A 22,810-nucleotide genomic window follows, 5' to 3' on the forward strand; every position below is an offset into this window, starting at 1 on the left:
TGTAGTCAGTTAGAAACACTTTTATCCAAAACAACTTACGGATGAAAAACAAGCAATTTGTCATACAATTACAATTGTAATTTATAATACATAAAGGAATATTCCTTTAACCCATACGTTGTGTTCTGGTCATTTTGATTCATACTTTTATATACACTCACCTAAAGGATTATTAGGAACACCTGTTCAATTTCTCATTAATGCAATTATCTAATCAACCAATCACATGGCAGTTGCTTCAATGCATTTAGGGGTGTGGTCCTGGTCAAGACAATCTCCTGAACTCCAAACTGAATGTCAGAATGGGAAAGAAAGGTGATTTAAGCAATTTTGAGCGTGGCATGGTTGTTGGTGCCAGACGGGCCGGTCTGAGTATTTCACAATCTGCTCAGTTACTGGGATTTTCACGCACAACCATTTCTAGGGTTTACAAAGAATGGTGTGAAAAGGGAAAAACATCCAGTATGCGGCAGTCCTGTGGGCTGAAAATGCCTTGTTGATGCTAGAGGTCAGAGGAGAATGGGCCGACTGATTCAAGCTGATAGAAGAGCAACTTTGCCTGAAATAACCACTCGTTACAACCGAGGTATGCAGCAAAGCATTTGTGAAGCCACAACACGCACAACCTTGAGGCGGATGGGCTACAACAGCAGAAGACCCCACCGGGTACCACTCATCTCCACTACAAATAGGAAAAAGAGGCTACAATTTGCAAGAGCTCACCAAAATTGGACAGTTGAAGACTGGAAAAATGTTGCCTGGTCTGATGAGTCTCGATTTCTGTTGAGACATTCAGATGGTCGAGTCAGAATTTGGCGTAAACAGAATGAGAACATGGATCCATCATGCCTTGTTACCACTGTGCAGGCTGGTGGTGGTGGTGTAATGGTGTGGGGGATGTTTTCTTGGCACACTTTAGGCCCCTTAGTGCCAATTGGGCATCGTTTAAATGCCACAGCCTACCTGAGCATTGTTTCTGACCATGTCCATCCCTTTATGGCCACCATGTACCCATCCTCTGATGGCTACTTCCAGCAGGATAATGCACCATGTCACAAAGCTCGAATCATTTCAAATTGGTTTCTTGAACATGACAATGAGTTCACTGTACTAAAATGGCCCCCACAGTCACCAGATCTCAACCCAATAGAGCATCTTTGGGATGTGGTGGAACGGGAGCTTCGTGTCCTGGATGTGCATCCCACAAATCTCCATCAACTGCAAGATGCTATCCTATCAATATGGGCCAACATTTCTAAAGAATGCTTTCAGCACCTTGTTGAATCAATGCCACGTAGAATTAAGGCAGTTCTGAAGGCGAAAGGGGGTCAAACACAGTATTAGTATGGTGTTCCTAATAATCCTTTAGGTGAGTGTATATATATATATATATATCCCTTGTCATTGTTCATATATGGTATCTGAAAACCCTCCCAAAAAAATGGGATAACTTTCTTTAAAATATTTTTATGGTTTTATTTCACTTTGTTACACTTGTTGTGTTCCCGGTCATGACCGCCCATTGTAAATGAATGGACTAGACAACAAAATACAGAAATATGAAGTGTTCAGGAGCATCACAATCATTTAGATGAGCATATGTTGATGTGTGTTTAAACACACACTCAAACACTCATGCATACTCACACACACATACACACACATGCACATACACACACACATACATAAACAGTGCCCTTTTGTGCATCATATTTCCATGTACACTAATTCATGATCATCATATTTTGTCGTGTTTGGGCTATTCGGGATCTTCTGCTGTAAGTTACGGGATGTCATTGTCTATGTTATATGAATGTTTCAGGAAGTAATAAGGAAAAACGTGACAAAAAGACACTCCTGATTATTATATTTCTGTGTCAGTGCTCACTGCAGTTTGACCTCTGAGTGAAACACATTTGCTCAGTGTATTTTACTAATTGAGTTTTCAGCTATATGTATTGTACTGTCCAGATTGTTCAGATTAAGCAAGTGGTTATTCATTAATGTAATTATTATATATTTTTTTGTTTTCCACAACGAGTGCTCCCACCATGAGCTCAGTTCAATGAATCTTTCTATCAATATATTTTTTTAAATAATTTATTAATCTTTGTTAATGCAATGGTTAATTGTTAGTTCATGTTAGTTCATGTTAACTAATGTTGTTAACTATGATACCTGATTATAAAGTGTTACCATAGTTTTTATTTTAAATCAGATTTCAAAATTTCCTGCTTTAAGTCCTTTAAAGTTGACAATTAATTTTCATTTGAACACTTCCGGTACACTTAAATATGTCTGAATGTCACGGCAAAAGATAACAAAATATCAAAGCAAGTGGCATCTGCAAACAAAAGCTCCTTAAGCTTTTCTCAAAACAAACTTTACTTTTCTGATCCATTTTTGCAATGACCTCTAAGCAAGTGTTATGTTGATTTTTAGTGGATGTATAAATCAGATCCCCTCAAGTTCACACAGATGTCCTATCAGAGTAAATACAGGTGGAGTTCATGCATTAATGCTTAAAGGGATAGTTCACCCAAAAATGACGATTCAGTCATTGTTTACTCACCCTGTGTTGTTGTAACACTATATGACTTTCTTTCTGTTTCTGAACACAAAGGGAGAAACTGTGAATAAATGTTGTGCTCAGTGATGTCATACAATGGCAGTTTATGGTGACACCTCTTCAAGCTTCAAAGGGACACAAAAGTATCATTCAGAAGTCTAATTAATTATTCGTGAGACTCATGATTGTTATGAAAGTATACGATAAGGGATGGTGAGAAACAAACTGAAATATAATGTGATATTTAGTGTAAATGTTCTTTGATCGTTGATCTCCTGTGTGTGTTCATGATGGGACACGAGAGCAACAGTTGTGGCGTTCATGTGTATAGAAACAGGTCTTCCACTGAGATGGCGACAACAAAACACAAAACAGAGAACATAACTTACAGAACTTAAGAATTGATGCATTTCTATGCCCACCCTTATTTTTGTAATGGAGTACTCGGAAATCAAACAGAAACACAGCGGAGGCTACAGGAAGCCACAGTCACACCGTGTCCTAACCTGACGCAAACGACACATGATAATAGGTATATTTTCTCCAAAGTTTTTGTCCAAACCATCAGTGACGAGCGACGGTCCATTCTAACGATCGCTTGTTTTCTATTTTGAGCATTGCACAGGAAACCCTGTCCGCGGTGAACTGGCACTGGTCCAAAAACTTTCAATAAAAATAAGGCTGGGCATAGAAATGCATCAATTCTTCGACTACAAACTCTTCAGACATGTTTAGTAAGTTCTGTTCTCTGTTTTGTGTGCAGTTGTGTTCTGTTGTCCTCGTCGCTGTGGAGGACCTGTTTTTATATAAAGAACTTAGTTTTTGCTTGAACGCCCCAATGTCACGAGGGTGATGTGTGCCCTTATCGTATACTTTCATAACATTAATGAGTCCCATGAATAATTAATTAGACTTCTGAATGATACTTTTGTGTTCTTTTGAAACTTGAAGAGGTGGTCACCATAAACTGCCATTGTATGACATCACTGAGCACAACATTTATTCACAGTTTCTCCCTTTATGTTCAGAACAAGACAGAAAGTCATATAGTGTTAGAACAGCACAGGGTGAACTAAAATCATTTTTGGGTGAACTATCCCTTTAAGTGTCTAAATACTTTTTTGGGGGGGTTCCTGTACATGTATGATCTTTGTACAAACTCTGTACATTCGTGTTCCTCAGAATGCAGTACCTCTCCGGCTGTTTCATCTTTGCTTCTTCGATGTCCGGTGGACCGATAAATTCCCGCCAGGCCGGGATGACGTCATCACATTCCTCCGTCTTAGAAATGACCAGAACGTGGGACGGACCGCTCGACATAAACTGAATGAGCTCCTGAAAGTATGGCTTGGAGAACACACACACACACAGACACACACACACACACACACAAGTGTTACATAACAAACCGGCCATTGCGTAATAACACACAATCAGCAAAATGATAAAAACACGCACACGCTCTATATATAAACAGCGGACCAGCACACATTAGAAGGAACAAACGATACTAGATATTTTATATTTCAAAGGAACTGAATGATGTTTCTTCATTTACCTCTGTGGCTTTGTGCTGATAGAAGTCTTGAACTTCTGCTTCAGTTAAAGTTCTCTCCTCATGAGCCAAAATCACAAACCCTGCGTCCTGAATCTGGAAACAAATCGCAAGACTAAACCAAACGACTTCATCTGCATCATGTGAATATGATCCATTATCAACATCAAACCTGTGCTTGTTAAACAGAGCTCTTACCTTCATAATAATCTCATTTGCTTTGCCGTGAGCAACAACATCAGGCTTTATTAGTGCCACAGTGTAAGACTTATGAGCGGGCACTAGAACACATAAAGAAAAGCAGTGTGGGTAAATGCAGCAAACGGGTACAAACTAAAAGTGTGATTCAGAAATTTACTTTGGTATTATAGGGCAATATTTGCCCACTGGAGTTGATATTTTACCTTTTTCTAACCAGATAAAAACCTCCTCCTTTTATGTCAAACACTTCAATTAAATCAGTTCATTAAAATGAATTCTCCATTTGAATAATTCTATTTGAAATGCATCAGTTGTATAAACCAGTATTAAAATAAGTTCATTTCTGACATACCCATCACATCTTCATCATGTTGGTGATCATCGTTCACCTCCTCTTCCTCAATTAAACCTTCATCTTTCACCTGAGACGTCACATCAAACATCAGATCTTAATTTGTTCATTATTTAATGGTGTAGTTTCTGTTTATAATATGCATGCATGGATGTTTCTTCGGCTTTGTGCACTTTCATGTCTCAGGGGTTCATTTTTTTGTAGAATTATTGTAGAATTATTTAATGTTTAAAACTGATAACATATACAAGAGTGGAATAAACAAACCATTTCAACATTTATTATGTGAAAATTATTTCTATCCATTTTTTTTTTAAATTACGTCTGTTCTGCATCATTTCCACCAAACCCAAAAATTTTGTCCCTACTAAAGTTTTTTTCACATTTTAGTAAGTGTGAGCACAATATTTTTATTGGGCATAATTTCCAATCAAGCTGTAATTTACCAAATTATTCCTAAATGGAAAAATATAAATCTGAGGCCATGGTTCTCAGCAGGAAAACGATGGAGTGCGTACTCCAGGTAGGGAAGGAGGTATTGCCCCAAGTGAAGGAGTTCAAGTACCTCGGGGTCTTGTTCACGAGTGAGGGGACAATGGAGCGGGAGGTTGGCCGGAGAATCGGGCAGCAGGGGTGGTATTGCACTCGCTCTATCGTACCGTTGTCACGAAAATAGAGCTGAGCCGGAAGGCAAAGCTCTCGATCTACCGGTCAATTTTCATTCCTACCCTCACCTATGGTCATGAAGGCTGGGTCATGACCGAAAGAACTAGGTCACGAGTACAAGCGGCCGAAATGGGCTTCCTCAGAAGGGTGGCGGGCTTCTCCCTTAGAGATAGGGTGAGGAGCTCAGTCATCCGTGAGGAGCTCGGAGTAGAGCCGCTGCTCCTTTGCGTCGAAAGGAGCCAGTTGAGGTGGTTTGGGCATCTGGTAAGGATGCCCCCTGGCCGCCTCCCTAGGGAGGTGTTTCAGGCACGTCCAGCTGGGAGGCAGCAATGGGGACGACCCAGGATTAGGTGGAGAGATCACATCTCCACACTGGCCTGGAAACGCCTCGGGGTCCCCCAGTCAGAGCTGGTTAATGTGGCTCGGGATAGGGAAGTTTGGGGCCCCCTGCTGGAGCAGCTGCCCCCGCGACCCGACTTCGGATAAGCGGTTGATGATGGATGGATGGATGGATGGATTTATTATAGGTAAAATACTTATAATAGCTTTAGCAAGATAAAGGAGTGTGCTATTTTATAAAAAAATTTAAATAAAAACATTAAAAATGTAATTTCCATCAGCATCATTTCCAGCTCTGTCGTTTCCAGACTTTAAGATGTGCTGGGAATTTTCTGACTTTCAGAATAAAATGATATAAAACTCTTGTGATGCATGTACACACACTGTTGGACATTGTTAGTAGACATATTAAATAATAGTGAATGTCAAAAACGTTTATCAAAATGTTACTTTCTAGTCCAGAATGCTAAAAGTACCAAAGTTGAAGAAACACCCCTAAATGTTTGATTCAGCATAATACATGTCTTCGTTACAGTTTATTAGACCTGTTACTGGATCTTTTCAACATGTATCCAGGAGTGTGATGCCCACAGTAATGAGGGCAGATATGCAAGTAACTCACCACTTTGCGTCCTGTGCCGTGTTCTAGAACGTTTGTCTCTTTTTTCAGCTCCTCTTGTATGGTCTTCTGCAGTAGAGGGGCATTTGGCCCCCGCAGAACGCCCACCAGTTCCCCACCCTACAACACAAACACCCCAGCAGGGCGACAGCACTGGCTTCAGTCTCTTCTACAGCAAACACATTGAACAAACTATTTGGATGAATCTCACTAAATGCAACATTTTACAGCAAAATCAAAAGAATAAAACAAGAAAGAAAAGCCCATTTAAGATTGTTTTTTCTTATTGTAATGCATCCGGACATTTTATTTTTCAGTTTTTTGGGCAAATCCCATTAATTTCATTGGTTATTCTCATTAGAGTCTAATTACTGGAATGCAGTAATTGTTTACTGTATTGCATAAACCAAAAAACTGTAAATAACTGTAATACAAAGTTTTGTATATCGGCTGTGACTGGGCGGAGGGCGGGGTCGTGATTATACACACCGGTCCCTTATCAGGCTAATTAAGCCTCCGTGAGGGATAAAGGCCGACTGCGGACGGTGGTGCGACTGAGAGAGAGATTGTTTATGGCAGCATGTCCGTCATGTTGTGTGTTTGAGTCTTTTGTTTAAGTTTATCATTAAAACTATTATTTATATTGACAAGCCGGTTCTCACCTCCTCCTTTCCCTTAATCTCCTTTACATTGGCATAAATTAAAGGCAGTAAACAAAATACTGCCATAACATATAAAAAAATATATATATTTTAACTCTTTACTCATTCCTGTAATGAGATTTACTGACACTTATCCCATTCTCAATATTGTAATTCTACTTATATATTCTATATACTGAATTACAGTAATGAGAATGAGATTACATTTTTTATGGTTTTGGGTGATATATGACTGGGACCTATGGCTGTCAAGATAATGAAATTATGCGATTAAATGTCAAACAAATAATTGCAATTATGACGGTTAATTGTCTTTTTGGGGGCTTTCGCGGTTAATTGTCAACCAAATAATTGTGATTATGTTGCTTGATTGTCTTTTTTGAGGGGCTTTTGCGGTTAATTGTCAAACAAATAGTTGCAATTACGTCGATTAATTGTCTGTTTTATGAATTTTCTCGATTCATTGTCAAACAAATACTTGCAATTATGATGCTTCATTGTCTGTTTTGGGGCTTTCGCGGTTAATTGTCAGACAAATAATTGCGATTATGCCGATTAATTGTCCGTTTTATGGCTTTCCCGATTCATTGTCAGCCAAATAATTGCGGTTATGTCGATTAATTGTCCGTTTTATGGCTTTCGCGGTTAATTGTCAGACAAATAATTGCAATTATGATGCTTCATTGTCTGTTTTGGGGCTTTCGCGGTTAATTGTCAGACAAATAATTGCAATTATGATGCTTCATTGTCTGTTTTGGGGCTTTCGCGGTTAATTGTCAGACAAATAATTGCGATTATGCCGATTAATTGTCCGTTTTATGGCTTTCCCGATTCATTGTCAGCCAAATAATTGCGGTTATGTCGATTAATTGTCCGTTTTATGGCTTTCGCGGTTAATTGTCAGACAAATAATTGCAATTATGATGCTTCATTGTCTGTTTTGGGGCTTTCGCGGTTAATTGTCAGACAAATAATTGCAATTATGATGCTTCATTGTCTGTTTTGGGGCTTTCGCGGTTAATTGTCAGACAAATAATTGCAATTATGATGCTTCATTGTCTGTTTTGGGGCTTCGGTTAATTGTCAGACAAATAATTGCAATTATGATGCTTCATTGTCTGTTTTGGGGCTTTCGGTTAATTGTCAGACAAATAATTGCGATTATGCCATATTGTCCGTTTATGGCTTTCCGATTCATTGTCAGCCAAATAATTGCGTTATGTCGATAATTGTCCGCTTTATGGCTTTGGTTAATTGTCAGACAAATAATTGCAATTATGATGCTTCATTGTCTGTTTTGGGGCTTTCGCGGTTAATTGTCAGACAAATAATTGCAATTATGATGCTTCATTGTCTGTTTTGGGGCTTTCGCGGTTAATTGTCAGACAAATAATTGCGATTATGCCGATTAATTGTCCGTTTTATGGCTTTCCCGATTCATTGTCAGCCAAATAATTGCGGTTATGTCGATTAATTGTCCGTTTTATGGCTTTCCCGATTCATTGTCAGACAAATAATTGCGATTATGTTGCTTGATTGTCTTTTTTGAGGGGCTTTTGCGGTTAATTGTCAAACAAATAGTTGCAATTACGTCGATTAATTGTCTGTTTTATGGCTTTCCCGATTCATTGTCAGCCAAATAATTGCGGTTATGTCGATTAATTGTCCGTTTTATGGCTTTCGCGGTTAATTGTCAGACAAATAATTGCAATTATGATGCTTCATTGTCTGTTTTGGGGCTTTCCCGATTAGCTGTCAAACAAATAATTGTGATTATGATGCTTCATTGTCTGTTTTAGGGCTTTCGCAATTAGTTGTCATCCAAATGATTGCGCTTATGAAGGTTAATTATCGGTTTTACGGCTTTCACGCTTAATTGTCAAACAAAAAACTTGCGATTATTTTGATTAATTGTCTGTTTTATGGCTTTCCCGATTAATTGTCAAACAAATAATTTTGATTATGACGATTAATTGTCTTTTTTTAGGGCTTTTAAACAAATTATTGCGATTATGAAGCTTAATTGTCTGTTTTAGGCCTTTTGCGATTACTTGTCGGCCAAATGATTTGGATTATGCCGATTGGTTGCCGGTTTTGCAGCTTTCGCGGTTAATTGTCAACCAAATAACTTGCGATTATGCTGATTAATTGCCTGTTTTATGGCTTTCCCGATTAATTGTCAAACAAATAGTTGCAATTATGTCAATTAATTGCCTGTTTTAGGGCTTTCCCGATTAATTGGATTATGCCGATTGGTTGCCGGTTTTGTGGCTTTCGCGGTTAATTGTCAACCAATAAACTTCCGATTATGCCGATTAATTGTCTGTTTTAGGGCTTTGTGATTAATTGTCAAACAAATAATTGTGATGATGATATATTTACTTCACTACAAAATCATAGAGGGTTTTCTGAACTGGATTGCTATTTATTTATGATCTATTTATTGGATCAAGTATTTGCTTGGAATCATCCGAACATAATATTTTCCTCTCATGTGGACGTACCGCATAAAACAGGAAGGTGGGCTCACACTTCCCTCTGTACTTCTCCAGAGCTTCAATGCTATCCGCCTCTGCCTGCAGGAATGATAATGTTGACATTTGAAATGATTGTTTGTGTGCTATCTCATCTCTGGAGTGACTTATCTTACTGTGGCAAAATGCAGCAGGTCGTCTCCCAGTTCATTCTTCATTTTTCTAAAGAGACTCATGACAGCACGACACGGCCCACACCACTGCTGGTACACGTCCACCACTGACAGACAGGAAATAAACAAGTACTACACACTGCATTTAAAGATGTCTGACAGTCTGTTTGCTTGACAAATAAAAAGTCAGATTAACCAGACAGATTAGGATGTAGACACGGACCAGCCCTTAAGAAAGAGGTCATGGCTATGTATAATGGAGTTATCCTGTAGTTTAGTATGTTCAGAAATTTCTAAGTGGAAATGTTCGGTTTTATTTAGTCGACTTTGTCTCAGATGTTCTCCTGATAATCCTTTGGAGAAACAAATATACGTAGGCACAAGTGAGTCTGAGCACAGATTGAAAAAAGCCTTAATTTACTCTGTTTAATCTCATTGCTGTACAGGGGAACTGATGTTGAGATTCGGATGTCCAAACAGAGAAATCACTCCTATAGTTAATCACAGTCACATTCATATTTATCTTCATTTTAAACTATTTTTAATTTCAGAATGATCAGAGAGACTGACTGACCGACAGGCAAGACAGACAGACAGACAGACAGACAGATAGACAGACAGACAGACAGACAGACAGACAGACAGACAGACAGATAGATAGAGACAGACAGACAGACAGACAGATAGATAGAGACAGACAGACAGACAGACAGACAGACAGATAGATAGAGACAGACAGATAGATAGACAGATAGATAGATAGAGATCAGTCAGACAGACAGACAGACAGACAGACAGATAGATAGATAGATAGATAGAACAACGGATGGACAGACAGACAGACAGATAGATAGATAGAACAACGGATGGACAGACAGACAGACAGACAGACAGATAGATAGAACAAAGGATGGACAGACAGACAGACAGATAGATAGACAGACAGACAAGACAGACAGACAGACAGACAGACAGACAGACAGACAGACAGATAGATAGATAGATAGATAGATAGATAGATAGATAGATAGATAGATAGATAGAACAACGGATGGACAGACAGACAGACAGATAGATAGATAGAACAACGGATGGACAGACAGACAGACAGACAGACAGACAGACAGATAGATAGATAGATAGATAGATAGATAGATAGATAGATAGATAGATAGATAGATAGATAGATAGATAGATAGATAGATAGATAGATAGAACAAAGGATGGACAGACAGACAGATAGACAGACAGACATATAGATAGATAGATAGATAGATAGATAGATAGATAGATAGATAGATAGATAGATAGATAGATAGATAGATAGATAGATTCACCTGTTAACCCTTTCATTGCCAGAACATCGTTCCATTGTTCATCATTAGTTATATTCACCTAAATATAAAACAGAGTTTTCATGTATTTTGTTATCGAGACAAAATCAGACACCCATTTCCCCCTTTTTTAGATTTTCTGCTGATAAACTACAAACCTGTAAAGTGTTTTCCTTCTTTTTACCCGCCATGAAAATGCCTTATTAAAAATAAAACAGTAAATGAAAGGCAGTACAACAAGTAATTCCAAATTATGTTAAAGACGTGATCGTGTTATTTTTGTGTCCACTTTCTGCTAGATACATGTATCAGCGCATGCGCAGCACGGACTGTTTGGCGTCCTCATTGCTTAGCAACCGTGTTTACTGTTTAACTGATGACACCTGCTGGATTGAGTATGTATCGCAGGCTTATTTTGCACGTGTTATGGTTTATGCATGTATTATTCTGTAACTAGTGAAATAGTAACTTACTTAGGATATGTTTTGTCCCTTCTCTGAAGAATCAGTGGCATGTTGGCTATGTGGGGATTTTTTTATTCGTGAAAATAATACATGAACATACCAGTACATATAATAGCCTAGTATCTGGGTGTCACTCACAAAAAAATGACTGTGGTAATACCGTGGTACTTTGACATATCCCCTCTAGTCTCTCTCTCTCTCTCTCTCTCTCTCTCTCTCTCTCTCTCTCTCTCTCTCTCTCTCTCTCTCTCTCTCTCTCTCTCTCTCTCTCTCTCTCTATGGGACTGGAGCAGTCTGGGATAGCTGGACATTCCTCACATAAGTCCACTGATGTGAAGCACAGCCAAAGAAAACAGCAGATCTCAGTCTTGGCACACAAGTGGACCGCATGAATTAAACTTGCTGTACTGTAGGCCTTGGACAGTAAAGCACTTAAAAACAAAGAGATTAATTTGTTCATTTATATCTGAGAATCATTAGTGCTCAGACAGAAGAATAACACATCTACAGTTCTGTCTCTCTTCTCTCCTCGTTGCACTACAATTCTACTGTCCTTTACTTTAAACCTTGTGCTGTGTTTTGTGTTAACACATTTTGTGATCCCTTTGTCAGCAAATTAAAAAGCTTTATTTACTGTAAGAATAACAGCTATATGCATTGTACAGTCCAGATTCTAAGCTTTAAAATTATTAAAATGATTATCATGTATATATATATATGTGTGTGTGGTGTGTGTGTGTCTGTGTTGTGTGTGTGTGTGGTGTGTGTGTGTCTGTGTTGTGTGTGATTGTGTGTGTGTGTGATTGTGTGTGTTGTGTGTGGTGTGTGTGTGTCTGTGTTGTGTGTGATTGTGTGTGTGGTGTGTGTGTGTCTGTGTTGTGTGTGATTGTGTGTGTGGTGTGTGTGTGTCTGTGTTGTGTGTGATTGTGTGTGTGTGTGTCTGTGCATGTGTGAGACTGTGTGTGTGTGTGTTTGAGAGTGGTTTGTGTGTGTGTGAGTGATGTGTGTGTTTGTGTGCGTGCGTGTGTGTGTTTGAGAGTGGTCTGTGTGTGTGTGTGTGAGTGATGTGTGTGTTCGTGTGTATGTGTGTTTGTGCGTGCGTGTGTGTTTGAGAGTGGTTTGTGTTTGTTTGTGTGTGTGTATGTGAGTGTGGGAGTGTGTGATTGTGTGTGTGTGTGTGTGTGTGTCTGTGCATGTGTGAGTGTGAGACTGTGTTTTGTGTGTGTGTGTGTGTGTGTGTGTGTGTGTGTGCGTGCGTGTGGTTTAGAGTTTTCTGAGTTTGTATGTGTGTGTGTGTGTGTGTGTGTGTGTGTGAGACTGTGTGTGTGTGTGTTTGTGAGTGATTTGTGTGTGTGTGATGTGTGTGTGTGTGTGTGTGTGTGTGTTTGAGAGTGGTTTGTGTGTGTGTGAGTGATGTGTGTGTTTATGTGCGTGCGTGCGTGTGTGTGTTTGAGAGTGGTCTGTGTGTGTGTGTGTGAGTGATGTGTGTGTTCGTGTGTATGTGTGTTTGTGCGTGCGTGTGTGTGTGTTTGAGAGTGGTTTGTGTTTGTTTGTGTGTGTGTGAGTGTGGAGTGTGTGCGCGTGCGTGCGTGCGTGCGTGTGTGTGAGTGTGAGTGTGTGCGCGCGCGTGCGTGCGTGTGTGTGTGTGCTCATCTAAAGGATTGTGATGCTCCTGAACACTTCATATTTCTGTATTTTATTGTCTAGTAGTCCATTGATTTTTTTACTGTGTTTCGAGATATACTATATGTAAACAAAGTCAATTAACTTTATTCTAATTGGATGAAGAAAACAAATCAAGAAAAAGAAATGTCATCACAACACCACATGGGTTAACCCATTTTATTTATCTCAAACATGTTGCTATCAACGTACTTCACTACTTTAGGGTTATTTAATCCTTTTACAGCAGTTCCAATACAATGTTGTTGACAAAATTTCACTCTGCTCTGACATACAAAGAGGCAGACTTATTGATTAATTAAGACTTTATTAAGAGGAATATTACCAAAACATAACGTAATGAATGATACACATTTAACTGTAGGAAACTCAAAGGAATGTTCCTGGTTCAATACAAGTTAAGCTGTCTTGACAGCATTTGTGGCATAATGTTAATTACAGATAATTACAGTTTTTCTCAATCGATTTGGCACATTTACTGAAACAAACGTACAATTGTCAAAACTCTAAATACAATCCTCACATCACGTGATACATTCAGCACACCACTCTATGACCTGCAAAATATGATGACTCAATCAAAAGAATGAACACATGTTTCTAATGTAAATAAATCCATCAATGAATAAATCATTGTCATCAGAACAAAAGGTTTATCATTGCTTAGACCAAGAATGCAAAGACATCTTGTCAAATGACAGTGTACTCTGAAAGTGTGATAGTTACCCACTATCAGGGATGGACTGGCAATCTGGAATACCGGGCATTTTCCTGGTGGGCCGACGCACTTTGTGGCCGATCAGGGGCAGACTGGCCCTCGAGAGAACTGAGCGGGCTGGTTGGTCGGCTGCTAAACGGGCCGAATGGTGCCACGATAAGCTAATATAAGCTGCTGCATTATACAGAACAGACCTGCGATATGCAGAAAAGGACCGCAAACAACCCCCCACCCTCCTCAACAACTTTCAGCTGAACAACCCCCCCACCCCCCACCCCCCATGCATGTAAAATCCTTGGCCGATTTCTCTTCCTGGTCCAGCCCTGCCCACTATGTAATATTGTCCAATTGCTAACATGGTATATGTAGGCAGCGGAATAAAAAAATATTCACCTCCATGCAGAAAATAACTCCTCAATGGGATTTAGGAATGGGGAGTATGGTGGGAGAAACTCCATCAAACAATGTGGGTGTGCAACAAACCATTCCCAGACTGTATTTGAACGATGGAAACTTGCACTGTCCCAAACTATAACATACGTTGGCAAGTCATTTCTTACCAACCAGAGTTTTAGAAGAATATCTCAGCTCTGTAGGTCCATACAATGCAAGTGAATGGTGGCTAGAACTTTGAAGCTCCAAAAAGCACATAAAGGCAGCATTAGAGTAACCATACAAGTCCAGTGTTTTAATCCATGTCTTCTGAGGTGATATGATAAGTGTGGGGGAGAAACACATCTATATTTAAGTCTTGTTTTACTATAAATCTTGACATCAGCGGTCTCCTTGGCGATCTTGATTTCAAGCTCCATCTAGTGATGGCAGAAACAAAGCTTTCTGGAAACGTTGAGACATTTGAACCAATTGCTTCATAAAACGATTCACTGTTTCAAAGCGCTCAAAACATCGAACACTGCCGGGCATAAGCAAGTCAAATGACGCAATGCATTGGAAATCATTTACTGACATATTTGTATTTGTCCTAAATTTTATATGGTTGTCTATAATATCCTGGAATAAACAGATCTGAATATTTGGAGAATATGTAGACCTTCATATATAAGTTGGCCTTTGTATGATTAATGTTTTAAAATAATTTTAAATACCAAAACAATATTTTGTTTTGTATATTTTACTCTATTCTATATAAATCTATACCCCATGTGATTTTAAAATAAAAAGTGAAGTATGTTGAACCGCCTCTGGGCAACATTAATTCATATTCAATGAACATGTCTGACAGGAGATTATACTTGTTTGTTCAGTTAAACTTGGATCCCATCTTGCTCAAACTTGCCTCTACCCTGAGGAAATGTGTAAAAACACTTTCCCATCCATACAGTTTGATTTTATTGATAATAAAAACCTTGCAATAAACATACAAAAATGCCTACATATGAGCTTGTTTATACATCTTGCAACATAGTCCTTTTGCAAAGCCAACTGGTGCTGGAGAGTCGATTCTTATGCTATATGGATAAATTCAGTGCGCACTGCACTAATGTTGCAACGCTTTTAAACGTTCCTTATGCGTCGCATCCTGCGTGACGTCACTGCGGTTTGTCGACTATATAAGCCGCGAGACTGCGCACTGAGAGATTGTTTGTGCTGCTGGTGTTATACTGACGACAAAATGGTGCAACTTTCTAAAACTGGAACGAGAGACACGCTGAAAGGTGGACATCTTCCTGCAGGTATGCATATTTATTTTCATTGTCAACGCTTAAAAATAAAATAGTTTAGTTTGCTTAAATGTAATGAGGCTTCGAGGGCGGAGCGGTTTTAGTCGCGTGAGATTTATCATCGCACTTCTGTTTTACAAGTCATGACGCATGTGATGTATTTCATATCGAATGCATGGTATTCGATGTTATTTTAGTAATGCATGTGTTTGGGATTGCTTTGGGGTGTGATATGAGAGCAAAACAAACTTCGACACTTTTTTTTCTTTTTTTACTACGTCATTTACGGGATATGCGCGTTAAAGACTTTATAGTTTCAATTTCTGCTTCTGCGATGAAATAATGCGATTAGCGCAGTAAAACTTATTTATTTAACGCTGGTTCCACACCAGTTAACTTTATTAATCACTCTCTGGCTGTGTTTTAAAACTTAGTGCGTTGCATATTTCGACAGCAGTCTGAACGCTACAGTATGGAAGCCCATTTCCGCCAAAAACAATTATTTAAATTTATTGCAAAAATGTATGCCAAAATTCAAATTTAATTGAGCATTGCAGCACAAAATGGAATTGAATTAAAACTAATATATATATATATATATAAAAATCTTATTTTTGTTAAATATTAGTTTATGGAATTTTTTTACATTGTAGTTAGTGATGCTCCGATCAGGATTTTTACAACTGATCACCGATCTTCTTGTCACCTGATTGGCTGATGCCACTCATTTCACCTTTTATCAGGATCTGTCATAACTGGCTAATTATAAGCTTTATGCACATTTTCACTATTAAATAAATGTTCCTATTCCCAGTAATATCACTTTGCCTAGTTTTTGCTGACAAGTTTAAAAGGCTTAAAGCGTATCAGTTCACACTGTTTTCCCATTGCATAGTCACGTGTGAAATGCCACATTAAAGCTGCGTACACACTGCCAGCGACATTGCGTGAGACAGCGACACCATCCCATTCATTTTCAATGAGAGCACAGCGACTTCCGGCGACACAATCTGTCGCGACCATTGGTGATTAGATGTGGGCGTGTCCAGCGACGCGACAAAGTTGAGACAAGTTCAACTTTATTCAAACGAAGAGCGACTAACGGAAGCGACAGCCAATAGGAGAGAAGACGGGAGAGCTCACGTGATCTCTCTCTCTCTCAGCTCCTGCAGTAATGGAAAGATGGATGAAAGGATAATTCTTGCTGTTAGCAATTTTCCAGTGCTGTATGATATGTCTCTTCCCACGTACAAGGACATTTTTAAGAAAATACTACGTGGAAAGGTGTATCTGAGATCGCAGAGATTTTTGTGGACCCAGACAGACCGGCATTTGCATTTTCGCCGCAGATAAACAGCCGCTATGGCAAACAGCACGCCTTGTTTCTCATTCATCTTTGATATAAAGCATTTTATGTACTGATTCATTTATATTTAGTCTTCCCTCCAAAATGTTTGTTTTTAGCGCCAAGAAAAGAGATTCGCTGTCAACAGCAATGGAATGACATCCGTGAATGTCATTTATAAACGTTACTAGGCAACCAGTAGTGGGAACGCCCACTAGCAACTTCACCGCTGGCGACCTGCAGCGACAAAGTCGCTGGCAGTGTGAACGCAGCTTAAGCTGTTCGCACTGCCAGCGAAAAAACATCTCATTCATTTTCGATGAGAGCTGGCGACTTCAGGCAATGCGACCGTTGGCGAGCCGATGTGGGCGTGTCCACCGACATGACGAAGTTGAGAAATTTTGCTCTTCATGCAAATGAAGAGCGACTTTCGAGAGAGACGGCCAATAGAATAGAAAGATGGTTGAGTTCACGTGATCCTAATATTTTAATAATAACGTTGATAGTAAAGAAACGGTGCTCCCCATAGACACCATTAGCGACCTGACCGCCAGCCACTGGTGACATGCAGCGACAAAGTAGCTGGCAGTGTGAACGCAGCTTTAGCAGTACAGTACAAAAACGTTTTGCATTTGCCCTACCTGTCACACGTCATCTTCCTTAACTGCTGAATTAAGTTTATTGTCTTGCAACACTGCCGGTATTCCACACTCCGCGTGTCTTTTACGACATGAGCATGACTGCCGTGTGCATTTTCCACTTTCTCTTTTAGATTTATAAGTTGAAGCACCTTTTTCCAGCAATTTTTCCTAAAATTATATGTCGTGAAAGTAATCGATACAGCGCAATAGACAGATTATAATTTTAAGAATTATTAAATGGTTTCCAAGAGTTTTGGTTATTCATGTTTTTGAAACGTTACCAACATAAAAAAAATGTGTGTAGTTCATTAGGAGGGTTCGGTGTTTTTTCCGATTATCCCGATTTGCATTCGGATGCTATTTAATTTTTAAATCGTGATTTTGCCAATTTTTACAAGTGCTGTAGTTGCATTGTAAATCCACCAAATGCTGAATAAGAGCGCGGATTCATTGCATGCGCTTGTGCGTGCAAATTAACGTGACCGGTTAACAACACTGAGACCGATATAAAAGACAGCGGAAATATTCCCAGTATGATTGTACACCATGTGATTGTAGCTCAGCATCATCATGCTGGTATTTAAGGTCTTAAGACCGTAGCTGGCCTCTGTGTGCACATGTTGAAGGACGGTCTTTTCTTTTTACCCTTAAAACGTTACATGACATTTATGGGTGCATTTCAAATCAAAATATGGGAGAATCGAACATCTGTCGCTCTTTTTGCCATGATGATTCGGATAGATCGCCAATTATTGCTTTCTGTGACGTGTTTCAAGAGTAATGCGTCTATCGCCAACATTTGGCAAGCGATCATTTTTGACAAACTTGAATTGTAATGTGAAATTTCATATTGCTTACTGCTCAGAGTAAACCACTAGAGGGCGTGTCTATCTTTAGGGGTTTATAAACGTATACGTTTACTTTCTAGATAAACTTTATAATTTATGGATAGTGACTTCTAGATATACTTTGTTTAGATCAAATTAACACCTACCTGGCTAATTATTTAGCAGTTTTCTCATTTACACACTGACAACAAAGTGGCCCCATTGACTTCCATTGTAAGTGCCTCACTGGAAGTGAGGAGTGCCACGCAAGGTGCTAATCTGCCATTGGGAGCAACTCTGGGTTCAGTGTCTTGCCCAAGGTCACTTCGGCATGTGGAGTCATGTGGGCCGGGAATCGAACCACCGACCCTGCGATTAGTGGCCGACCACCTGAGCCACAGCTGCCCCAAATGATCAAATGTTCCATTTTTATTATTGTATTAAGCAACTTTGTTGCCTCATCTCCATGACCAAATTTAAACGTACCTGTGACCCGCCATTTGAGAGCCGCTGGTCTAGAGCGTTTGACCTTTTAGACTGTACTTATAAGCATGGAGGGACTCTTTCATACTAGTAATGGGTTTCTTTGAAGCTCCTTTGTGTAAGAATCTTTCAAAACATTGTTGATCATCCATTCGTTATTCATTGTGCATGTTTTGTGTTTAGTGAAAGCAGGAGGGAAAAGAGTTGTGAAGAAATGTGGTGAAGATAATGCAAATATGGAGAAAGAGGCCAGGAAACCTGATAAATCCAGGTACAGTACCACCAACAAGTGATTCAAACTGAAACATACAGCTAAAAATTCATCAGTCCGTTCCAGGACTACTTCAAACTATGAGTTTTAGTCTCAGTTTCTAGTTTAGTTTATGCATCAATTTTGAGTGCATTAAATCAATGAACGGTTCAGTTGAACTCTGTGTTGACTCTTTGAATGTGAAGTTTAATTCGTGTCCATGTATGTCCATGTCTTTTCCAGGTTCCTGCTCGCCACCTCCAGAATGCAACACCTGAGTCTTCTCCTGGTTGGTCCACTTGAGAAGGTTTGTTGCATTCTTGTTCCCACCATCTGTTTGAATTTATTTGACATATTTCAGGTTTGATACAAGTTGAACTCGACAGCATTTGTGACAGTGTTGATTACCACTAGGGCTGGGACAACGCCCGACAAAAAATATGTCGACGCAAAATATGCGCGTCGATTCGTGGGACCCAAAACAAAGATGGCGGTGCCGGAGAGTAGTAGCAACACGAGTGGCTCCTCAGACTATCAGAAGTGCAAGGCACTCGTTCCTCTAAAGTATGGGAATTATTTTAAATTAAAGGAAAAAAATTCCGTGATATGTCATCTTTGCAAAATGGAGATGGCTTTCCATTCTAGCACCACGGCAATGCACCAGCACCTGAAGAGGCGCCGCGCGCGCGTGCGCACACACCGTATTCTTAAGGTGAAAGGAAAGTGTCAGAGTGCAAGTTGTTATTTGCATGTGAATGAAGATGCTTTTTTTCAGTATGTTCAACATAAATGTTGAATTCTGAATGTTTATTTTCATTATTTATTTTTAGTTGGAAAAGCACTTTCTGTATTAGCTTAAAGCCCACAAGTTTACAATAGTTACTGTATTCTTTCAGTAGCTCTAAACAAGTATTTTGGGTGACATTTTTATTTTTTTTATTGAATGCTAGACATCAAGTTGTTGTTTTTATTCTGAAAGAAGAATTACAAGATGCACTTTTTTTCAGTAAGCTAGGCCGATGTGTTTTCAAGGCTTCAAGGTTTTATTGAATGTTACCTCTGACTAAGAATGCATTACTTTGCCCTTGTATAGTCTTTTATTTTGGAATTTTAAGAGCAATAAACATATATTGCAATGTTAAGTAATTCATTTTTCCATTCAGATATGCAAATCAACATGTATAAATTGCTATTAGTCAATTAATGGGGAGATAATCGAAATCGAATCGGACTGGAAAAAATATTCGCTAGATTAATCGTTTAAAATATAATCTTTTATCCCAGCCCTAATTACCACAAAACAATTTTGACTCCCATTAAAATTCATAATTTGGGTTACAGCAAGTCTCTTACAATGGAAGTCAACGAGGACCGATCTGTAAACGTTAAAATTCTTGGTGTTTCAAAAGTATAATCACAAGATGTAAACAATATGCATGTTAACATTATTTTAGTGCGCTAAAATTGCTAAATAACCGTTTGTGTTGTATACAATTTTGCAACTCAATTCTTACAGACCTGATGTTTTGTAATTTTATATTTTTTTTATATTATATTTTTATGAATATTTCATAGCTTTGCGTTTACTATCACAGGATATCGATTTCTTTGTGTATTACAAGATAAATAAGTACTCTATTCATACAAATAAACATTATTGCATTGATTTTCAACAATGAATGATCAATCAACTGATGAATTATCAGTATTTATGCATGCACGCATGTTGTTTTTTTTACTCAAGGTGGCGCTGTTGTGTCAGTGATTTATATTTGACATTTATTTTTAGTAGCAGTTATCAGTTTATTGATGTGTGTTGAAATGCACTCAATAGCACAAACTACGGTTTAGTAAAATTAAATCCGTTGGTCTTTTCTGCATATCGCTTCGGCATATCGTGCCGCAGTTTTGTGGCCCGTTCTGCATAACACTGGGCTCATTTCAGCTTAGTCCCGCTTCTCCCGATGGGGTGGGCTGGCCAAAGTGCACCGGCCCACCAGGGAAATGCCAGGTATGCCAGATTACCAATCCAGCCCTACATCGACTCCTACGAGCCGTTTATTAACCTTGCATGTAAATTAGATTTCATGACTGTCAAGTTGGTAATAATTTGCAATGACTCAAACCCATTTACTATTGTATAATTTAAAGCAGTTATTAAAAAAAAAAATGCTCCGTATGGTAACCCAGAAATCACCAAGTTACAGCTTTAAAATGGTAGTTGACATTTTGGCGCTCTCTCTCTCCTGCAGTTGGGTCATGACTTCCCTGAAACTCCGGTTTCTGTGCGACACAGCAAAGTCCGACCCAGCATGGAGAAGCCACACGTGCAGCGCAGCTTCTGCATTCAACAGCCGCGCAAGATGTGATCTAAATGTCTTCCGCTGCTGTGCTTATGACGAAATGATGTGCATAAGACAATCAAGAAGTGCTATTTTGGGTAAATTACATGCATTGTGGACCAGACTGTCGTACTCGTAGCATTGATACAAAGTTCATGTTTGGCCAATTTATTTGATATTTGTTCTAGATTTGCAGCCTTTTGATTTCTTACCACATAGATTTAGTTCTTGCTCTGTGTGTGGAACATTCACTAACCGAGTGTGAATTAAATCTATCCTGTAGGATGTTTTGATGGCTGCCTTAAATGACGTTTCATGTATGAATGTTTGGAAGCTGTAGCATAAAAATGTAGCATTAAAATGCATGCTGTTTATGAAAAAAGAAAATGTATATTTTTGATAAAGCCAAACCAACTTTGTAAAAAAAAAAAATACACACAAAAAAAAACAAATTGTATCAGTAAAGTTCACTTTTCCAGCAATTGAAGTGGTGGTTGTAATTTCTTTCCATGACAGATAGGTGGCGATAGAAACCTACAAATTGATCTCAAATTAAAGGGATTTTAAAGATGACCCTTGATGTGTTTTTAAACACATTTTATGAGACCCATCAGCTAACAACACTAATAGTCTTGTCTCGTGGGATGTTTCTCAGTGAAGAAGAGCCAAATACTCTGACATTGTGCTCCTGCTCAACAGCCGCTGCATGTGCTGGCTTTGAGCTGTCAGTTTGGAGGGGTTGGAGGAAGTGCGTTGTATATTTGGGCGCCTCTTATGCAGACAACAGAAATGATCCCTATTGAATGTGTGTGAGAACTGGAAAAATGCCGAGACTCATGGAGCGATACAAAGAGAAGGGTGTAACTTGCGTTACCATTCACAAGTTTGGACACATTTTGTTTTTTTCTTACCTAAACGTTTATGCTTCAAATTGGTTTTGTGAGTGTATAATATACACTACTTGGAATAATGGACAGATTTTGTGGTTTCAGAAGGTAATTAGTGCTTCATTGTCACATTAAGACATCCTTAAAAAAAAATTTTCGTAATGCAAAATATATATATATATTTTTTTTTTGATTTTGAGAATTTTACTTGGATAATTGTTTTTATTTTTTTATTCCCTTCATTTCATCCTGATTTGAGCTAATAGGGATTTACGCTGGTTATGTCATCATTAGTAATGCAAAGGATCTCTTACCTGTGCATGCACATGTAAGCCCATCACCCACAGATATTAATGTAATTGGCGTGTGTCAGGATTGGTGATTTTTCCACAAAATAACATATTCCATCTCACACTGGTAGGTGAGCTGTTATGCATCGTCTCACATTGAACACCTGAAAGATCTCCCATCACACGTTTGTTGCATTCATGTTATTTAAACAAGCCAATTTAGATTCTGATGTCATGCTGAATCCATATAGAAA

The 22,810-nt window shown here is 38.8% G+C and overlaps 2 protein-coding genes across 5 annotated transcripts in view; one reads left to right on the forward strand and one right to left on the reverse strand.

The window, feature by feature from the left end:
- nme9 (NME/NM23 family member 9) overlaps positions 1 to 11,242 on the reverse strand; it is a 25,435-nt gene extending 14,193 nt beyond the window's left edge. For all 4 annotated transcript variants that reach the window (XM_052142066.1, XM_052142065.1, XM_052142064.1 and 1 more), the window contains exons 1-9: positions 11,103 to 11,242; positions 10,948 to 11,005; positions 9,614 to 9,717; positions 9,468 to 9,539; positions 6,305 to 6,421; positions 4,678 to 4,747; positions 4,323 to 4,405; positions 4,128 to 4,220; positions 3,762 to 3,916 (exon numbers count right to left, since the gene is read on the reverse strand). In XM_052142066.1, coding sequence (XP_051998026.1) covers positions 3,762 to 3,916; positions 4,128 to 4,220; positions 4,323 to 4,405; positions 4,678 to 4,747; positions 6,305 to 6,421; positions 9,468 to 9,539; positions 9,614 to 9,717; positions 10,948 to 11,005; positions 11,103 to 11,135 — 785 coding nt within the window. In that variant the 5' untranslated portion in view covers positions 11,136 to 11,242. The remainder of the gene's footprint in view (positions 1 to 3,761; positions 3,917 to 4,127; positions 4,221 to 4,322; positions 4,406 to 4,677; positions 4,748 to 6,304; positions 6,422 to 9,467; positions 9,540 to 9,613; positions 9,718 to 10,947; positions 11,006 to 11,102) is intronic.
- A 4,138-nt stretch (positions 11,243 to 15,380) lies between these two features.
- Positions 15,381 to 21,861, forward strand: dap1b (death associated protein 1b). Its single transcript, XM_052142085.1, has 4 exons — positions 15,381 to 15,503; positions 18,971 to 19,058; positions 19,281 to 19,344; positions 21,290 to 21,861. The coding sequence occupies exons 1-4, from the start codon at positions 15,443 to 15,445 to the stop codon at positions 21,404 to 21,406; spliced, it is 330 nt and encodes a 109-aa protein (XP_051998045.1). The 5' UTR covers positions 15,381 to 15,442; the 3' UTR covers positions 21,407 to 21,861.
- The last annotated feature ends 949 nt before the right edge of the window (positions 21,862 to 22,810 follow it).

This window comes from Xyrauchen texanus, chromosome 14 (assembly GCF_025860055.1).
Source record: "Xyrauchen texanus isolate HMW12.3.18 chromosome 14, RBS_HiC_50CHRs, whole genome shotgun sequence".
NCBI lineage: Eukaryota > Metazoa > Chordata > Actinopteri > Cypriniformes > Catostomidae > Xyrauchen > Xyrauchen texanus.

Coding starts and splice junctions, on each gene's coding strand:
- dap1b (XM_052142085.1), top strand. CDS start 15,443: ATGGTGCAACTTTCTAAAACTGGAACGAGAGACACGCTGAAAGGTGGA. Junction 15,504..18,970: donor AGGTGGACATCTTCCTGCAG/GTATGCATATTT, acceptor TTTTGTGTTTAG/TGAAAGCAGGAGGGAAAAGA. Junction 19,059..19,280: donor AGGAAACCTGATAAATCCAG/GTACAGTACCAC, acceptor TGTCTTTTCCAG/GTTCCTGCTCGCCACCTCCA.